Source organism: Pan troglodytes, chromosome 21 (genome assembly GCF_028858775.2).
Source record: "Pan troglodytes isolate AG18354 chromosome 21, NHGRI_mPanTro3-v2.0_pri, whole genome shotgun sequence".
NCBI classification, from domain to species: Eukaryota; Metazoa; Chordata; class Mammalia; order Primates; family Hominidae; genus Pan; species Pan troglodytes.
In genome coordinates, this window is record NC_072419.2 from 26,208,322 (window position 1) to 26,225,328 (window position 17,007).

Genomic DNA, 17,007 nt, shown 5'->3' on the forward strand with positions numbered 1-17,007 from the left:
CTTGTTTGAAAGAAGAAGCACCTAACTCAAAGTTTAACACCACAGCATCCCTCAGCCATTTCCTAATCTTAGTTCCCTGGGCCAGCTGTATATCTGGCCCTTGCTCTTCCCTCCACGTGTTGAGACATGGACTAATTTCCATTTATATAGAAAACTCCCCTGTTCCTTCTCCCTTTCACCCACATTTTTCTTCTATTCTTCCATTTGAATAAAGCCCCCTGATGTGAACTTGCACAGAAATTGTTTCTAACTAAGGGTTACCTTAGTTTAAAGTAATCCAGAGTCCCTGACTTGAATTTTGCTGTGCATTCCTTTTCTGGAATATAGCCTTATTGATACACTAGACCAAACACAGTTGTGCAGCTTTCTCACATAGGGACCCAGGAACTCCTGCAGTCTGGGGAAGAAAGATGACATCACAGTGCACAGAGTGTCAAGGAACTGCACATCCCCTAAGAATTTTCCTCTAAAGGGATTTGCAAGTTCTAATGGGTCATAAAAGACTAATCTTTCCTCCCAGATGGAAGTTGTCTGGAGTTGGTTATCACATTGAGAGGCCCCTTAAAACTTGACTCCAGGGTCTTCTGGAAGCATATCGTCAGCTGCCAAGGAAAGATCCCAACAGTTCATGTTCTGAGTGTAAGGTATTTGCAATCCCTCTGACCGTAGTAAGAGTGTGCCTTTCTCTTTCCAGAGACAAAGATTGATAAACAGCAGGGCTTATACCAACGGGGAATCTGAGGTGGCCATCAAAATCCCAATTAAGCACACCGTGGAGAATGGGACAGGGCCCAGCAGTGCCCCAGACAGGGGCGTGAATGGGACACGGAGGGACGATGTTGTGGCTGAGGCTGGCAATGAAACAGAGAATGAAAATGAGGACAATGAGAATGATGAGGAGGAAGAGGAGGACGAGGATGACGATGAAGGACCGTACACACCATTCGACCCCCCCTGTAAGAGGTTCTATGTCTGGGCTGGGGTTGGGAGCTATTTTGAGCCACTGAGTAGATGCCCTTGACTTAGATTATCTTTTTACCATTCAATTTTTAAAAATCTCTGTATGAACATGAGACTATGTATATCAAGTCTCCTTTGGGCAGGACTTTGTTGTAGAAGTTCAAAGATGGCCAAGATGGGGGTCCATGATCATTGGTTGAAATGTGAACTCTTTAATCAACTGTGTTTTGTGGAAGTGTTACTGAAATGCCAGGGATTTGTTCTAGGTCCTGCTCATCAGTGCACAGAAAGCCAGTCACTGAGACAACGAATATTGCCAGGGAAGAAGGCTTTAATCAGGTGCTGCAGCTGAGGAGATAGGAGATCAGTCTCAAATCCATCTCGCTGACCAACTGAAATTGGGGATTATATAGCAGGGAAGGAATGTAGCTACCTTCCAGCAAGCAGGAATTAGGGAGAAGTAAGGAAGAGGAATTGCTCCGCAGGAAATAGGCAGTCCATCAGGCATCACGATGAAGGAGAGATCTGACTCCTCATTGTCCAGACACAATGATCTGGTGAGTTTCAGTTCCTTGATGCCATCTGGGAGGCCTAAGGGTCCATTTCCTGAGAAAAGAGCTCAGGGAAGACAAATGTAAGTTTCGCAAGTTCTAAAGCTGAGAGAGAGTCAGTTTTTATATTAATTCAAAAGAAACTATAAGCATCAGTTCTATGGGACAGTTGGGCTGGTTTCAGGGGACGGTCTTATCTTACTTAGCTGTTCTGCAGGAACTTTTGGTATGAAGGAAGAAATGCCCATGACCCTTGTGGGCAAGGCAGCTTGGTGCACAAAAGGAGAGGCACGTCACTCACCTCCACCCATCCCATTGCACCTAGCCGGGAGAGCTGTCCTGCCAAAGCCAGCCTGGTGGATGCCAAGGCCTGAAGAAGCTTTCAGGACCTCAGCCACCAGGGTGGTGTCCTCCTCTCCCAACTGCTGCCTCCAACAAGGACTTGGTTGTTCCAGAAACTGTTTCACCCCACCCCACCCATTATCAGAGCAGGTGGACCACGCCCAAAGAATTCAGCCTATTTGCTGGACCTTCCAGAAGCTTCTGGCTGTTTCAGGGAAGAGTACACTAGTTTGATTCACATTGACTGTCAAGTGTGTGAGGCTCAGTATACATGTGCAGCAACCTCTTTGGGACGTTTGAATGTGCAGGATTATCTAAAGAAACGTTTGATTCACTTGAAAGCCCATTTAATGATAGGACATGGTGCCGAGTGTCAGAGTCCTGTGTTAATTTCGGATGCAGGGTCTTGCTGTGCTCCAGGGGAGCTCCTTTCTGTCCAGAGGACAACAAGTAAAACTTGAACCAGAGATGCCCCTGTGCCCACTCAGGGCACCCAAGATCTCAACCTCTTCAAGAACTTATCAGAAAATATTCATCCAGATTCCCATTCCCCCAGGTCCCTTACCTCCCCCCCAAAGCTAAATCATTACTTGTTAGTACATTATCTTCATAGAAAAAAATGTACACTCATTCTTTATCCATTTTGCCACCATCGGATATATTTCTTGGCAACCTTTCCTATCAACCAAGACAAAAACATCTTAAGGATTAAATGAGAAAACACTCCTTTCCTCCCTTGTAAACCCTTCCATTCATTTTCTGTTGCTGCATAACAAAATACCACATATTTTGCAGCTCAAAACAAGACCCACTGATTAGCTTACAGTTCTGTAGGTCAGAAGTCCTGCTGGATTCTGTCTCACAGGCCGTAATGAAGGTCTAGCCAGGGCTACATTCCTTTGCAGAGGCTCTGGGAGAAATCATTACCAGGCACCGGTTCATTGCGGCTGTGCAGGTCCTTGATGGCTGTCAGCTGGGGATGTCCCACTGTTCCTAAAAGCCACAGAGCCCCTCCACCTTCACCTGGATGTGTGGAGCTCTTCCCGCCATCATTCCTAATCTCTCTGGCTCCCCTTTTGCTTTTGAGGACTCTTTGCAGCTAGATCAGGCACCTGCACAATCTCTCTACCTAAAGGTCAACTGTGCCATACAACACAGCAGAGTCACAAGGCTGATAGCTCATCCCACTCACAGACCCTGAGAATCTTAGGGACCTGTGTCTAGAATTCCACTTAACCCCTGTTTTCAGAGTCCGCTATTAGCTGGCCATAACCAAGCTCCAGTAATGCTTATTTCACTAAACTCTTTCACTAATTAAACAGTCGAGCCAGTGGAAGTTCTGTAAGTGACCAAGTTCTATGTTAGCATCTTGGGAGCCCAGAATCCCCAAGTGCACCCCTCCAGGGGACAATGAAAGATGCGTGTGTGAGATGAGACCAAGTCTGGCCCAGTGCCTGGGCCTCGTTACTGATTGGGACCAAGCACCCCTTTCAGATCCCTGGTTCCGTATTTCTCTCCTGGATGAGAGCTAACTGTGGGGTTTCAAGGTCTTTGAAACTCGTGCTCGCCACCCTCTGTCTCACTGTGATTAGGTTGCAGATGATGGAGGCCTCAGACCTTCCAGCCACACCTTCTGGGCTCCTGTGTATGAGGAGACATGGCTGCAGGCATCTCACCCCCAACAGATGCTTCACCTGAGGCTCAGGAACCCCACATCCCCTCCCGTGTCCTTCCTGAAGCACAGACAGGAGAGAAGAGACGAAACTCTGTGTGGTCGTACCATCCCGTGGGGTCTCCATGTCATTCAAGGGCTCCCAGCTGCCAAGATAGAAAGCAGAATTCCAAGTTCTTCTCTAGCAGCCCTTCTCACCAGGGCTTCCTTAATGAAATGCACGTTCTGATTCAGGAGGTCTAGGGTGAGGCCCGAGTCTGCATTGCTAATCAAGAACCGGCTGCCCCCCATCCTGTGACACTGACGCTGCTGGTCTGTGTGCCACACTTGGAGCACTGAGAGGCTAGAGACCTAGAGGCACTCAGCAATCTTCCCAGTTCTTCTAAGATGCGGGAAAGCCTGATTCAGAGCCCGGGTCTGCCTTTGAAAAGAGTGGGCTCCCCCAATTACAACCGTCTCTTCCCCTCCACCAGCTGCTAAGGAATCCCAGGCCCGGAATTAGGAACTCCATTTTAAGGCAAGGGGACTGAATGTCCAGCCAGGCCCACTTTCTAGGGCAGGCAGGCCTCTGCTTATGGGTGAGAAGCCTGCGGGGTGCTTCCGGCCAGCAGAGGGCATTGAGAAGCCAGGGAGTTAGTTCTGGGAGCCCCAGATGGGTTCCTATCAAGTCAAGTTCCTGTGGACTGAAAAAGGTCCGTCCACATGATGAGGACATTTTTCTCTCTCATAGTCATCCTGCAAGGCGTGAGTACCCTGTTTCTGGCACCCAGCCGCAGTGCTTTCTTCTCTCAGGACTTGACTATAATGGGTATGATGATTACCAAGAAAGTAATTATTTAGGAGTATGTGAATACTGTTGTGAGTTCATATATGTACATATATGTACAGTGTGCAATTTAAGATTGATATAACATAGTGTTAACATGCACATGTATACTGTGTACACTTAATATATTGTATACATGTATAATATATGCACAGATATTAACATATTTATGTTTATATATGTATATACTATATTATAGGTTATATACACACAATATACATATATACATCTACACTTGGTATATGCACATACATACATATAAACGTGCAGCTATTGTTATCTCTTGGGTGAAGAAAGCCTTATTGTTGACAGACAGCAAAAGAAACCTTTTCATGTGTATATAGGTAAACACATTTCCATGGGAAAGAAAAACTAGAAGGAAATACACCAAAATATAAGTAGGTTTTTCCAAAGCAAAATTATGTTTTTTCTATATTTTTTACTTTAAAACATTGTACATTTTTATTGCCGATATTATCGGAACAAATGTATATGTTTAGGTCTAGGTCTAAAATACTGTGCAATAACTTTCTCTCTTTGATAGAATTCAGCTTTCTTCAAAGCTGACTGAGGAACATAATTTAGAAACAAATCCTTTTGCTTGTTAAAGCCAAGTCCAACTCAAAGGGATACTATCATGCTTATGGGCCGGCTCCGGCCCCTGACTTCAGCTCTCAGTTGCTGGCTGACTTTTGTGAAATCAGGTAATCACCAACACATCAGGTCCATGGTCAGGGAAGTTTTTTCCCTTAATTCATTGCTGTACCCCCAGCACCTGCAGCAGTGCCTGGCACAAAAAGGCATAGAGGACATTCACAGATATTTATTAAATGAATGAATGAAGAATAAACCTATCCCCCTTGTGGCTCTGTTTTGACCCAATGGTAATAGAGCAGAAGATGGAAAAATGTCCAGAAATGTTGTTGACTCAAAGAGGAAAGGAAACCTTTTTAACCCCTTTATTCAGAAATGGAAATTAAGGGCTGGGCGTGATGGCTCATGCCTGTAATCCCAGAACTTTGGGAGGCAAAGGGAGGATGCGGATCACCTGAGCTCAGGAGTTGGAGACCAGCCTGGCCAACATGGCAAAACCCCATCTCTACTAAAAATACAAAAGTTAGCCAGGCATGGTGGCACACGCCTGTAATCCTAGCTACTCGGGAGGCTGAGGCAGGAGAATCACTTGAACCTGGGAGGCAAAGGTTGCAGTGAGCTGAGATTGCACCACTGCACTCCAGCCTGGGCAAAAGAGTGAGGAAAATTAAGACCAGCTAAAATGTGGGTGATCTTTATTTGACTGCCTTTGTTCCTCAAAATCATTTTTAAAAAACACCTTATATTTGTTATATTTGCTGCATTACATTTAAATATATGATTCAGATAATGCTCATTGAATTTCTGCTTTTAAGGTTCTGTTGTTACAAAGGGGCAATAACTTAAAGAAAGCATATATGTCATTGAAAATGATGTTTTCCAGATATAATGCCCTCCCAGTGTCCAGTCAGAAATTTTTAAAGCAGTTGATAAAAACTCAAAATTCACTGGCACTAACTTACACTTCTTACAACTTTGTCTAATCAATATCATTTTCCAAGCTCTTGCACTCGTAAGTTCTGACTTCATTTTTTTCTTCCCTCTTTTTTTTTATTTTCTGAAGAATGTGAAAGAGCCAAGTTGGGATCATTTCTCTTCCTCTTCCTGTGTTTCTTCGTAATCTTTGATTGGGTGTGTATTTTAAACTAAACCGAGTTACTCTGTCCGTTTGAGGGCATCAGCCATATGGAAGGCCGTTGAGGGGATTCTAGGAGGTTCCACATGGGTAAATGCCTTATCAGCACATTGCAGGATTTAGGAATGTGCCAAATTCCAGGATGCATTTGGGATCCAAAGAGCTGGCCATATCCTGGATTCTGCAGCATCTGGAAGCCCCTCTCCAAACAACTGTCAGCCAGGCTTCTTGATTTACAAAGCAAGCACAGTCTCTATGTTCTCATCATTCACTTGACCATCTCCAAAGCTTAAATCTAACAAGACTCATAGCAGCTAATAGGAAAACACTTCTCTTTTCTTACTATTTTTTTTGTTTGTTTGCTTTACTCTGTACTTGTAAATTGGATAGCCTTAGATTCTCAAAACCAAGTAATTTTCTTTGGTCTGTCTGATTAGATTGTTCATAATAACATTATTACTACTACTGTTACTGATATTTACTGAAAATGCAGTATAAGCCCTGCACTATCCCTGCCTTTCAATCAGGTGCTAAACAAGTGAGAAGACCCCTGTTCTCATAGACTTTATTCTAATTTGAGGGAGACTGAAAATAAATTAAGAAACAACCCTGATGGTTTAAGACAGGAAATATTTGCATGAAACAAATAAAAATATTTGCTATGAAACAAATAGAAAAGCAGGAGTGAGATGATGAGAGTTATATTTAGATTTATCTGAGGGCTTGGTGACATTCGAGCAGTGAAGTGGCCTGCGTGACAGGGCAGATTCTGCCATGAGAAGATCCAGGCAGAAGACCTGCGAGGGCAAAGTCCTTGAGGCAGGAAAAGGCTTGGAGTGTCTGAGGACAGAAAGTTAGCCAAGACCAGGGAGTATGTGAGCAGGGAGAGTGGCAGGTGCGGCAAAATCAGGCAGTGCCTTACAGACCATGGTGGGGAGACCTGATTTTACTCTAAGGGCAGTGGAAGCCAATGGAAGGTTCTAGAACAATTTGGTTTTTGAGACTCTTTCCTCTGGCTACTGGTAGCAAACAGATGGGGAGGTAGGATAGGCATTGGAGCAGTAGTCCCCGTAGGAAGCCAGGTTGTCAGCCAGGCCTTGGTGAACCTAGCCCCAGCGGAGGCTGTGGGGATGATGAGATGGTGGGAATGTCCTGTCAGGTTGCCAGGGTTGGCTGTGGGGGATAAAAGAAAGGGAAAGATCAAGAATGACTCCCAGGATTTTGACTGGAACGACTTGTGAGCTCATGTTGTCCCAGCCCTCGTCCTAATATCATCTCATTTAATTCTCCCAGCAACTCTGTGAGCTCAGTGCTGCTGTATACACATTTTCACAGATGAAGAAACTGAGGTGTAGAGAGTTTAATTAACTGAGTCATTCAACTCATAAGCCACAGAGCAAGGACCGGAGCCCAGCACTATCTAATGAGAAACCCCTCTGCCTCCCATAGACACTGTGCCTCGGCCCTTTAAGAGAGGCCAGAGGGTGCCAGAAATAATGTTAGATACTTTTTCTATCTATGCAGTTTTAAGAAACTATTTGGAGATTGGTAGGATATATGAAACAAATACTGGATACTGGTCTCAAATTATAAAATACATTTTATTAAACATTTAATTACTGTTCAAATGTTATAATATAAAAATTCCTCCTTAACTCTGGTGGGAATATAAAATGGTTCAATCATTTTGGAAAACTGGCAGTTTCTTATAAAGTTAAATAAATACCCACCTTATGACTCAGCAATTTTCCTGGGTCTTCGTCCAAGAGAGATGAAACATGCCCACAAAAAGACTTGTACAACAATGTTCATAGTCACCTGGCTTGTAATACCCTCAAACTGGCAACAAACAAATGCTCACCCACCGCCATATGGATAACAAATCGTAGCACATTCATAGGAGGGAATACTACACAGCAATTAAAAGGAATGGATCACGCAACACGAATGAATCTCAATCACATTATGTTGAAAAGAAGAAGGAAGGCACGAAAACATCCTATATGGTTTTATTTGAAGTTGGAGAACAGTAAAAACAATATCTATGGTGGTAGAGGGTGAGGGTTTGACTAGAAAGAGGCACAGCAAACTTTCTGGAAGGTAGAGGCACTGTGTATCTGGATTGCATTGAGGAATACATGGAAATATGTATGCATATTTCTTTCTAGAGGTGAATTAGCAGTTAATCAGGTTAGTAATACAGGTCTAGGGAGAGCCTTCAAATCCTCTTTGAAGATTCCGGCGCGCTGACCGACGATGCTGAGAAATTCCACCAGGTGGCGCTGCGTCCGCTAACGCTTTATTATCGGGCGAAAACGTGGAAAACAGAAGCCCACTGGAGGTCTTCCTAGCTCCCCACCCCCATTTCGACCCCCTGCACCTACACACATTCCACCTCTTTTTTCACCTGAGTATCCTCCTCTCTTTTCCCACCTGGCCATCTGCCAAACCATCCCCCTAGCCTGGTATTACTAAGAAGTGATTCACCCTCTCATTTCGGAGACCTAATCAGCAGGTGGGCAGTGGATAATTTTTTTTTTTTTAATTCTGTTTGGTGTTGCATGTCAGGTTTCGTTGGTGATGGAAAGTCATTTGAATGTTCTAGGAAAAGAGCAATATAATAAGGTTTCATTCTGGGGAAAGCAGTACAGACACTTGGCAGAGCAAAGAAATAAAGCTAACTGGGGTTCTTTGTTATTTTTTTTAATTTCTTTTTGGCCTTTTTCATTTTTCCAGCGGGTAAACTGGAAACAGTGAAATGGGCGTTCACCTGGCCGCTGAGTTTCGTCTTATACTTCACTGTACCCAACTGCAACAAGCCGCGCTGGGAGAAATGGTTCATGGTGACGTTTGCTTCCTCCACGCTGTGGATCGCAGCCTTCTCCTACATGATGGTGTGGATGGTGAGTGCAATCGGGACCCCATGGCACTGTTAAATCTCTTTAGAGAATAAAGAAGGGAATAAGAGTCAGGGTTTCAGCCGATAACTGTACTAGTCAGCTATTGCTACAATAAGCTGCACAACAAACCACTCCTAAACTTAGTAGTTTAGAATTGCAGGCACCGATTCCCCTGCTCACACGTCTTCAGGTTGACTGTGGATTCATTAATCTTAGCTGGGACCTGCTATGCAGCTCTGCTTCAGGCTTCAGGGTGGTCATGTTTGATTCAGGCAGCAGGTGGGGTCCATGTCTACTCCACGTGTCTGCTCATTTTCTTTGTACCAGAGGCTAGCTACCTGGGGTATGCTCTTCTCACAGTGCATCATTAGAATGCAAGAGAGTACGTGGAAACACGAAATGCCTCCAGGATCTTCGCCTGGCCCTGACTTCCCATCATGTCCACTCACATTTTACTGGCCAAGCCCCACATCAATGGCATGGGGGAAATGTACTCCACCTGCTCCAGTGGGAAGAACAGCCATGTCACAGGGCAAAGGACATGGAGGAAAGGCACAAAGAATTGGGAAATGATGATCAATCCCTATGGGCATCTTAGTTTCTTCAGCCAGACAATGAGGCATTGTATGAGGTGATCACTCAAGGGTCCCTTCTGAGGCTAAAATAATGACTCAGTGATTCACATTGGTTGATTGACATTGACTGATATTAGTTGATTGACATTGATTCGGTGGCTTTGACCTTAACAAAGCCATTTTAGGAAACCCAGCCTTCCAGAATGCATTACCCATTTATGGCTATACTTTTTAACTGGGGAGAAATTCCAAATCATTAGAATTGGACAGAAATTAAAAGGCATGGCAAAATGATGCAAATCCAAATTAATCTTGCCTTGAGTGTTGGATAGAAATGTAATATAAATTCTGGAGAATTAAACTCAAGAGCTAAAAAGAAGGTTATGAAAAAGATATTTTGGTAAGACCAAAAATACCCAGAAAATTTTTGTTACATGGGTTGCAAATTTGTAAACCTGACACAACTAATTCATAATCATCTCTTTCCTCAATATCACAAACATTTTTTTTTAACCCAAGTTTTATAGCCAGGGGTTTCTCCCTCATCCTGCATTCACTAATGTTTTCATCTGACATATGCACCAAGAGCCACCTCCTATCTGGATTTGGGGGACAGTGTGGGCTGTCCCTGACCTTAAGGTGCTACATGATTTTCTGTGCAGCCCCCTAACCAGCAGGCTAACTGATCTGACTCATCTGAGGTTCAACTTCCTTCTGTTTGCTTCCTTTTCCTCCAGTGGAGGTTCTAATAAGTCCCAATCAATGCCCAGGAGTAGGGAGAAAACTAGGAGAAGCCGGAGACCTGGTCCCAGCCACCTGAGCAGTCTGCTCCCCTGAACTCCAGACCCAGCCACAAACATGATCATGAAAATGATGAACCAGAGGCCAAGACTGGCTGAGCCAAACCAGGTTCCTACAGGGACTGAGTTGAGGGTTAAAAAGGAAAAACAAGGTTTGGCCAGGACGCTGGTAGCTCCATTTGATCCAGAGCAACAAAATAGAAACAGCGTGTGTTTTTGCAGCTCACTTTCCTCCCTGGAGACCGGAAGTCAGAAAGCCCTGTGGCCACCCCAGGTTAAATTCTGTTCAGTTCTGCTCAGTACTGAACAGAAATGAGCTGCATTCTCTGTCTGAAAGGAGGCAAGGCAAGCATCTCTATGGATTTCACTCACATCTCCCCAATCTTTGAACAGGGAAGGAGCGATTGTGGCCTTTGGAGTGAAGTCAGGGTCTGGGTGTAGGTGTCTCTCAAGGGCTGGCCCAGGAGGAACTGTGAGAAGAATGTGCGCCTTACAACATGTGCTTTGCATTTCCTGTAATTTTATGGCAAGTGAGGGAGATCCAGTGGCATCCTAAAATGACCTGACAGTTTCAACTCTTGTGAGTTATCTTCTCCTTGGGCCCACATGCAGGGAATGTGTCTCTTTTTCCACTTACCTCTTTTTTTGCCACCAGCTCCCTCATCATCTGCCTCATCAACTGCTTTTGTTTTTTTAAGCATGCTTGCATTTGCTTTTTCTATATTTGCATAAATTTAAGCGGTACAAGTAAATTTGTTACATGGATATATTGTGTGATGGAAGTGACGAAGTCCTGACTTTAGTGTATCCATGACTGAAATAATGTTCATCGTACCCATTAAGTAATTTCTCGTCACCCACCCCACTTCATTCCGTGCTGAATTTAAACTGAGGTGGCCTCTGGCCTTCCTGTTTTTCAGTCTCCAGGGAGGAAATTGAGATGTAGAAACACAACATTTCTGCCCCCGATCCTTCCAAGACTCCATTGCCTATCATTCCACACCCCATGTCCAAGTGTACACATTACGTAGCACCCACTTATGAGTGAGAACATGTGGAGTTTGACTTTCTGTGTCTGAGCTGTTTCACTTAAGATGATGGTCCCCAGAAGCTATTATAGTGAAGAAGATGTTGACAAGGACAGCAAATTGCTACCAACCTTCAAGGAATAGAGAAAAGGAAATGCTAGTTATGGCTTTCCCCTTTTTTTCCTTTTCTTTTTTTTCTTTTTTTTTTTTTTTGTGAGACAGGGTCTCACTGTGTTGCCGAGGCTGGAGTACAATGGCACTATCACAGCTCATCGCAGCCTGAACCTCCTGGGCTCAAGCCATCCTCCTGCCTCAGCCTCTCAAGGAGCTGGGACCACAGGCATACACCACCATGCCCAGCTAATTTTTAAAATTTTTTGTGGAGACAAGGTCTCACTATGTTGCTCACGCTGGTCTAGAACTTTTGAACTTAAGCAATCCTCTCAACTTGGCCTCCCAAAGTGATAGGATTACAGGCATGAGCCACCGTGCCCAACCTTAGAGTTATGCCTTTTCTGACAAGTATGGATACTGTCAAATCCAGCCCCTTTGCAGTTCTTCTAAATTCCCATTGTGCATCCTTCCTGACATGGACGCTCAAATTCCAAGCAAAGCATCCATCCATTCTGGATGCCTCAGGGCCACCCGTAGTTCAAATATTCTGTCCCAATATTGCTTTTTCCCAGAAATTCTATTTTCTCTTCTCAAACCACCCGCCTCACCGGAAAAGAACAAGTGAAAAGGCCAATGTTTTGTTGGAAAGTTTGGGTCCTATTACAGCACCGTCCCCTGACCTGCAGCCCCGGTCGGCATCCACATAGTGTTTGTCACCCTCTGTATTGATACAGAGAGCAGACATTGCACCCCACAGAGATAGCCCAGACCATAGCCTGTTGTGAGCCTCCATCAGAAGAATCATGGGCAGGTGGGGCTTGAGGTGACCCTCAGCTGACCATCTCTTCCTGCTCCTTCTAGGTCACAATCATTGGTTACACCCTGGGGATTCCTGACGTCATCATGGGGATCACCTTCCTGGCTGCTGGGACCAGCGTGCCTGACTGCATGGCCAGCCTCATTGTGGCCAGACAAGGTGGGGCTTCCAGTGGCAATGGGGAAGGAGGGAGGGAGGAGGAGAGGGAGGGAAGAAGGGAGGGAGGGAGGGAGGGAAGGAAGGCAGGAGGGAGAAGAGAAAGGAGGGAGGGAGAAGAGAAGGAAAGAGGGAGGGAGGGAGTGAAGGAAAGAAGGAAGGAAGGGAGGAAGGAAGGCAGGCGGGCAGGCGGGCCTCTCTACCTGGGGGACCCACCTGGTAATTAACAGGGTTTGGAAGGAGGGAGGGTGATGCCGTGTTGGTTGAAAGGTTTCCTGGGCTCAGAAGAACAGAGAAATAATCCAGAAGGTCCTACCCTTGAGGAAAGCAAAGACATTTCCTAGGTAGCACCCATAGCCCCTTCTGGAGGCTGTATCACCATCCTCCTATTATTCAAAGTAGTAGGAAATGTACTGACAGCTAACCTTTACTGAGTAAAACATGATAGATGCACTATCTTATTTGATTTAAACAACAGCTCTGTGAAATAAGCACAATCATACCCCCATTTTATGGACAAGAAAATTGAGGCTTAGAGAAGACAAACCTCATCCCTAAGGCTGACCCACCTGCAGTGCTCTCTAAGTGACAGGTCCCAGAGGTCAGTTTTCAGAGTGTGACAGATCCTTCCCTCCTTCAAAGCCAAGCTCACAGGCTCACAGCTTACCTTCCCAAACAGATTCCCCAGATGGCCACACCCTTCTGTAGCACTCATTCTGACGCATCTGCCTGATTTATGCTGGAGGGCATTTGTTTCAAACAAATGTGTGTTGAGCTACAAAACTTAGTTCAGTGTCCCATAGACATCCTCATGAAGCTCTACTATGTCTACACTATTGTTCAGTTATTCCAAAGAAGGCCTGGAGACAGTACAGGGCAGTTGGAAGATGACCCAGTATGCAGGTGTGAGCTCGGGAGTCACTTTCTAGAATGGTTGAGTTTATTCCTTTCCATAAGGGTGTCTCAGAATCTCCAGAATCCTTGAAACCATCTGTATTAGTGTGTCTCACATTGCTGTAAAGAAATACCTGAGGCTGAGTAATTTATCAAAAAAGAGCTCTAACTGGCTGATGGTTCTGCAGGCTGTACAAGAAGCATGCCAGCATCTGCTCGGCTTCTGGGGAGGCCTCAGGAAACTTCCAGTCATGGTGGAAGGTGAACGGGGAGCAGGCATGTCTTACACAGCAGGAGCAAGAGGGTGGGGGGAGGTGCTACACATATTTAAATAACCAGATCTCACGAGATCTCACCCACTATCACAAAGCTGGTACCAATGGGGGACGGTGCTAAACCATTCATAAGAAACCACCCCCATAATCCAATCACCTCCCGCCAAGCCTCACCTCCAACACTGGGGACTACAATCCACATGAGATTTTGTGGGGACACAGACACAAAGCATATCACTGTATTTGGTTTTTTGAATCACTTATATTCAATCAGTGATGATATTTGAAGTAAAGGTCAACCATTCAATAGAACGTGTGTTTCTATGTTTTATAATTCATGTCATCCTTTCACATGGGTGATGGCCTCGAAAGAGAAGCACATATGTGAGCTTGCAGAACCACTCTCTGGCTGTGAGACTAAAGGCTTGGGAGAGTCCTGTGTGGGGCCCCTGCACTCTCCTGGGTTCCCTTCCCTCTCTTAAGTGACCTCTTGTCCCTGCAGGGATGGGGGACATGGCTGTGTCCAACTCCATTGGGAGCAACGTGTTTGACATCCTGATTGGCCTCGGTCTCCCCTGGGTTCTGCAGACCCTGGCTGTGGATTACGGATCCTACGTAAGTGGTTTTCTCCAGGACTTCTCCTGAAATCCAGGGCTACGTGACTGTGTTTTAACAGCCTTGGCCACAGGGTCTTTGTCTCGGGGAAAAAGGGGTGTAGAAATCGTAATATTGAGGGGGAAACAAATTCTCCTTGTCAAAGGCCTTACTAAGTCAGGCTTGCAGGGACATTCAGGACTTTAGAGCAGGGGCCAGCAAACTTTTTCTGTCGAGGGGCAAATACTAAATATTTTAGGCTTTGTGGGCCAGAGGATGTTTATACAGCTATTCAGCTTTACTGCTGTAGCAGAAAAACGGCCATAGACAATAAATAACCAAACGGGCATGTCTGTTTCAATACAACTTTCCTAACAGAAACCGAAGTTTGAATTTTATATCATTTTTATATGTCATGATATATAACACTTCTTTTGATTTTTGTTCCAACCATTTAAATATGTAAAAACCATTCTTCACTCATGGACTACGCAGAAACAATTGGTGGGCCAAATTTGGCCCATGGGTCATAACTTGCCAACCCCTACTTTAGTGTACTTAGACTTGCTTCACCTTATTACAGGCTAAGTGATTCATGTCAGAGAAACACTGGAGAGATGCCATCCAGGTTGGCCACTGAAAGGGCATCGCCCTGGCGGGGAATGGGGGAGAGGGTCACAGAATTCCAAATAACTCTTCTAAGTTCTGCAGCCCACAGGGTGAGACTTTTGCAGTCAGGCTCTTATGAATTGACTCACATCAGCCAAATTCACAAGAGTTTGATGTCTAGGATAGAATGTCAACAGATGGTAGTAACAGATGGTAAGATATATAAGGGCTGTGCAGAAAGCATGTGCTTATTTTGGATGATATGTTCTCTATATTCCTGGAGAAATATCTTATGTGGGAATTATTTTGGGCATCCTATGACCATCCTCTAATTCAGGGTTTCAGGAGTACTCACAGATTATATTCATGGCTAAGGTTTATTATAGCACAGGATATGGGATGAAAGGAGCTGGAAAATGAAATGCATCAGGAGAAGCCCAGTGTGGTCAACTGCAGGCCTCTAATTCCTTCCCTAATGAGTCACACAGGAAGTGCTTTCTCCCTTGCGGGAAACATGCATGAGATGTCTCTATCCAGGGAAGTCCACTGGAGGCTGAGGCTTTTGGGGAGGGCTGGTCAAGTAGGCACATTCCTGCTGCATGAACAGCCATGATGCCTGAATCTCAGAACCGCAGCGTAGTTACCAGGTAGACATTATAAAGTTTGGAAAATGATCGTGACAAATTGGTACAGCATGGCCTATCGCTTCTGGGGTACAAACCAATGTCATCAATTGTAGCATCCCAAGGGTCACATTCACAGGGGTTGGCCAAAGGCCAACCATGGTTCAGGACTCTCCTGGAGGTATGCAAGGATTAAATAACCAGGCCTGCTGTGTCAACAACTTTTGCACAGAAGGTCAAATTATGGTTGTATTTTTCAGAATAAGTGTTGCTAGCTACTGTATTACCAAAAACCCCAAAATTCCACTGGAGTAGCCCAACACGGGATTGGTTTTTTACTCAAATTCCACTGCAGATGTTCCCATCCTGGCAGCTCTCATGGCTCTTCCAAGCAGAAACTCAGGGTTTGTGGCACAGTCCATCCAGTGGTTCTACCATCTTGAAGTCCTTCTCCCATAGCTACACAGAAAGCAGAGAAGGCAAGGGCATGGAATATTGTGTAGATCACTTTCTGATGAGGCCTGAAAGTGGTGTCTGTCCCAACTGTTCCCATCCCACTGTCCACATAAGTTACATGTACCCACTTGGATGCAAGAAGGATCCAGGTAATTAGGTTAGTGTTGTGCCTGAAATTCATATAGCCACATGTGGCTTGTGGCTGACTGTTGGACCCTGTAGCTCTAGAGGATTAAATGACAATCACCCCGAGTCTAATCCATAGATAACTATTGTTAACATTTCAGCATATTTTTCTTTCTCTAGGTTACTTTGTATAGCAAAGATCATCCTATATAGGCAATTTTATACATTGCTTTTTATACTTCCTGTTATATCAAACGTTTTTTCCTCAAAATCTCATTGGAAACATCATCTTCAAGGTGACCTATTATTACAGTATATTCCAAAATGTACTTAATCGTGCTGCTGCTCTTGGACACTTATGTTGATTCAAACCTTTCACTGTTTTAAGTAGTGACACCACAGACATCTTTGTACATTAACCTATAGGTTTTAGAGTTTTACATAAATCTATACTTTTCAAGTTTACGTTTCAAGTTTTTCTTTAGATGATTTTTCTCAGTGTTAGAAAAGTTATATAAAAGATTGTTTTCCAGAATGACAATATTTTTTACATGGTTATTTGTCCAGATTCATTCCTGAAGTTTTGGGACAGCTTTATGACACCCTCATATCCTGACCACAGGAAGCTCCATGAGGGCTGACATTGAGCCTTTCACATGTCTGTCTTCTTCATAGCACACAGTATGGGGCAGGCACATACTCAAGCCATGAAAAGCATGTTGAATAAATGGGAATCCACGTTTAGCTCTTCCATGGCCTTTGCATTCACTTTCACCAGCAGTGAAAGTTACCTTTCATGAATTAGAGGGACACTTCAGGTCCAGGCTGAGATACGAGGGCATGAATAACCTCGTAATTTGGTGCCTCCCAAAACATATTTTTATTAAAAAAAAAAACATTAATTCAGCATTTATTTTCAAGATGAGATAAATGCTTCGTGAGCAAAGGGTGGAGACGGGA

At 44.5% G+C, this 17,007-nt stretch overlaps 1 protein-coding gene across 3 annotated transcripts in view; it reads left to right on the forward strand.

Moving 5' to 3' along the window:
* SLC24A3 (solute carrier family 24 member 3) overlaps positions 1-17,007 on the forward strand; it is a 677,295-nt gene that overhangs the window by 638,901 nt on the left and 21,387 nt on the right. For all 3 annotated transcript variants that reach the window (XM_016937521.4, XM_016937520.4, XM_063802526.1), the window contains 4 exons: positions 695-956; positions 8,817-8,983; positions 12,359-12,473; positions 14,142-14,254. In XM_016937521.4, the coding sequence (XP_016793010.1) occupies positions 695-956; positions 8,817-8,983; positions 12,359-12,473; positions 14,142-14,254 (657 nt within the window). The remainder of the gene's footprint in view (positions 1-694; positions 957-8,816; positions 8,984-12,358; positions 12,474-14,141; positions 14,255-17,007) is intronic.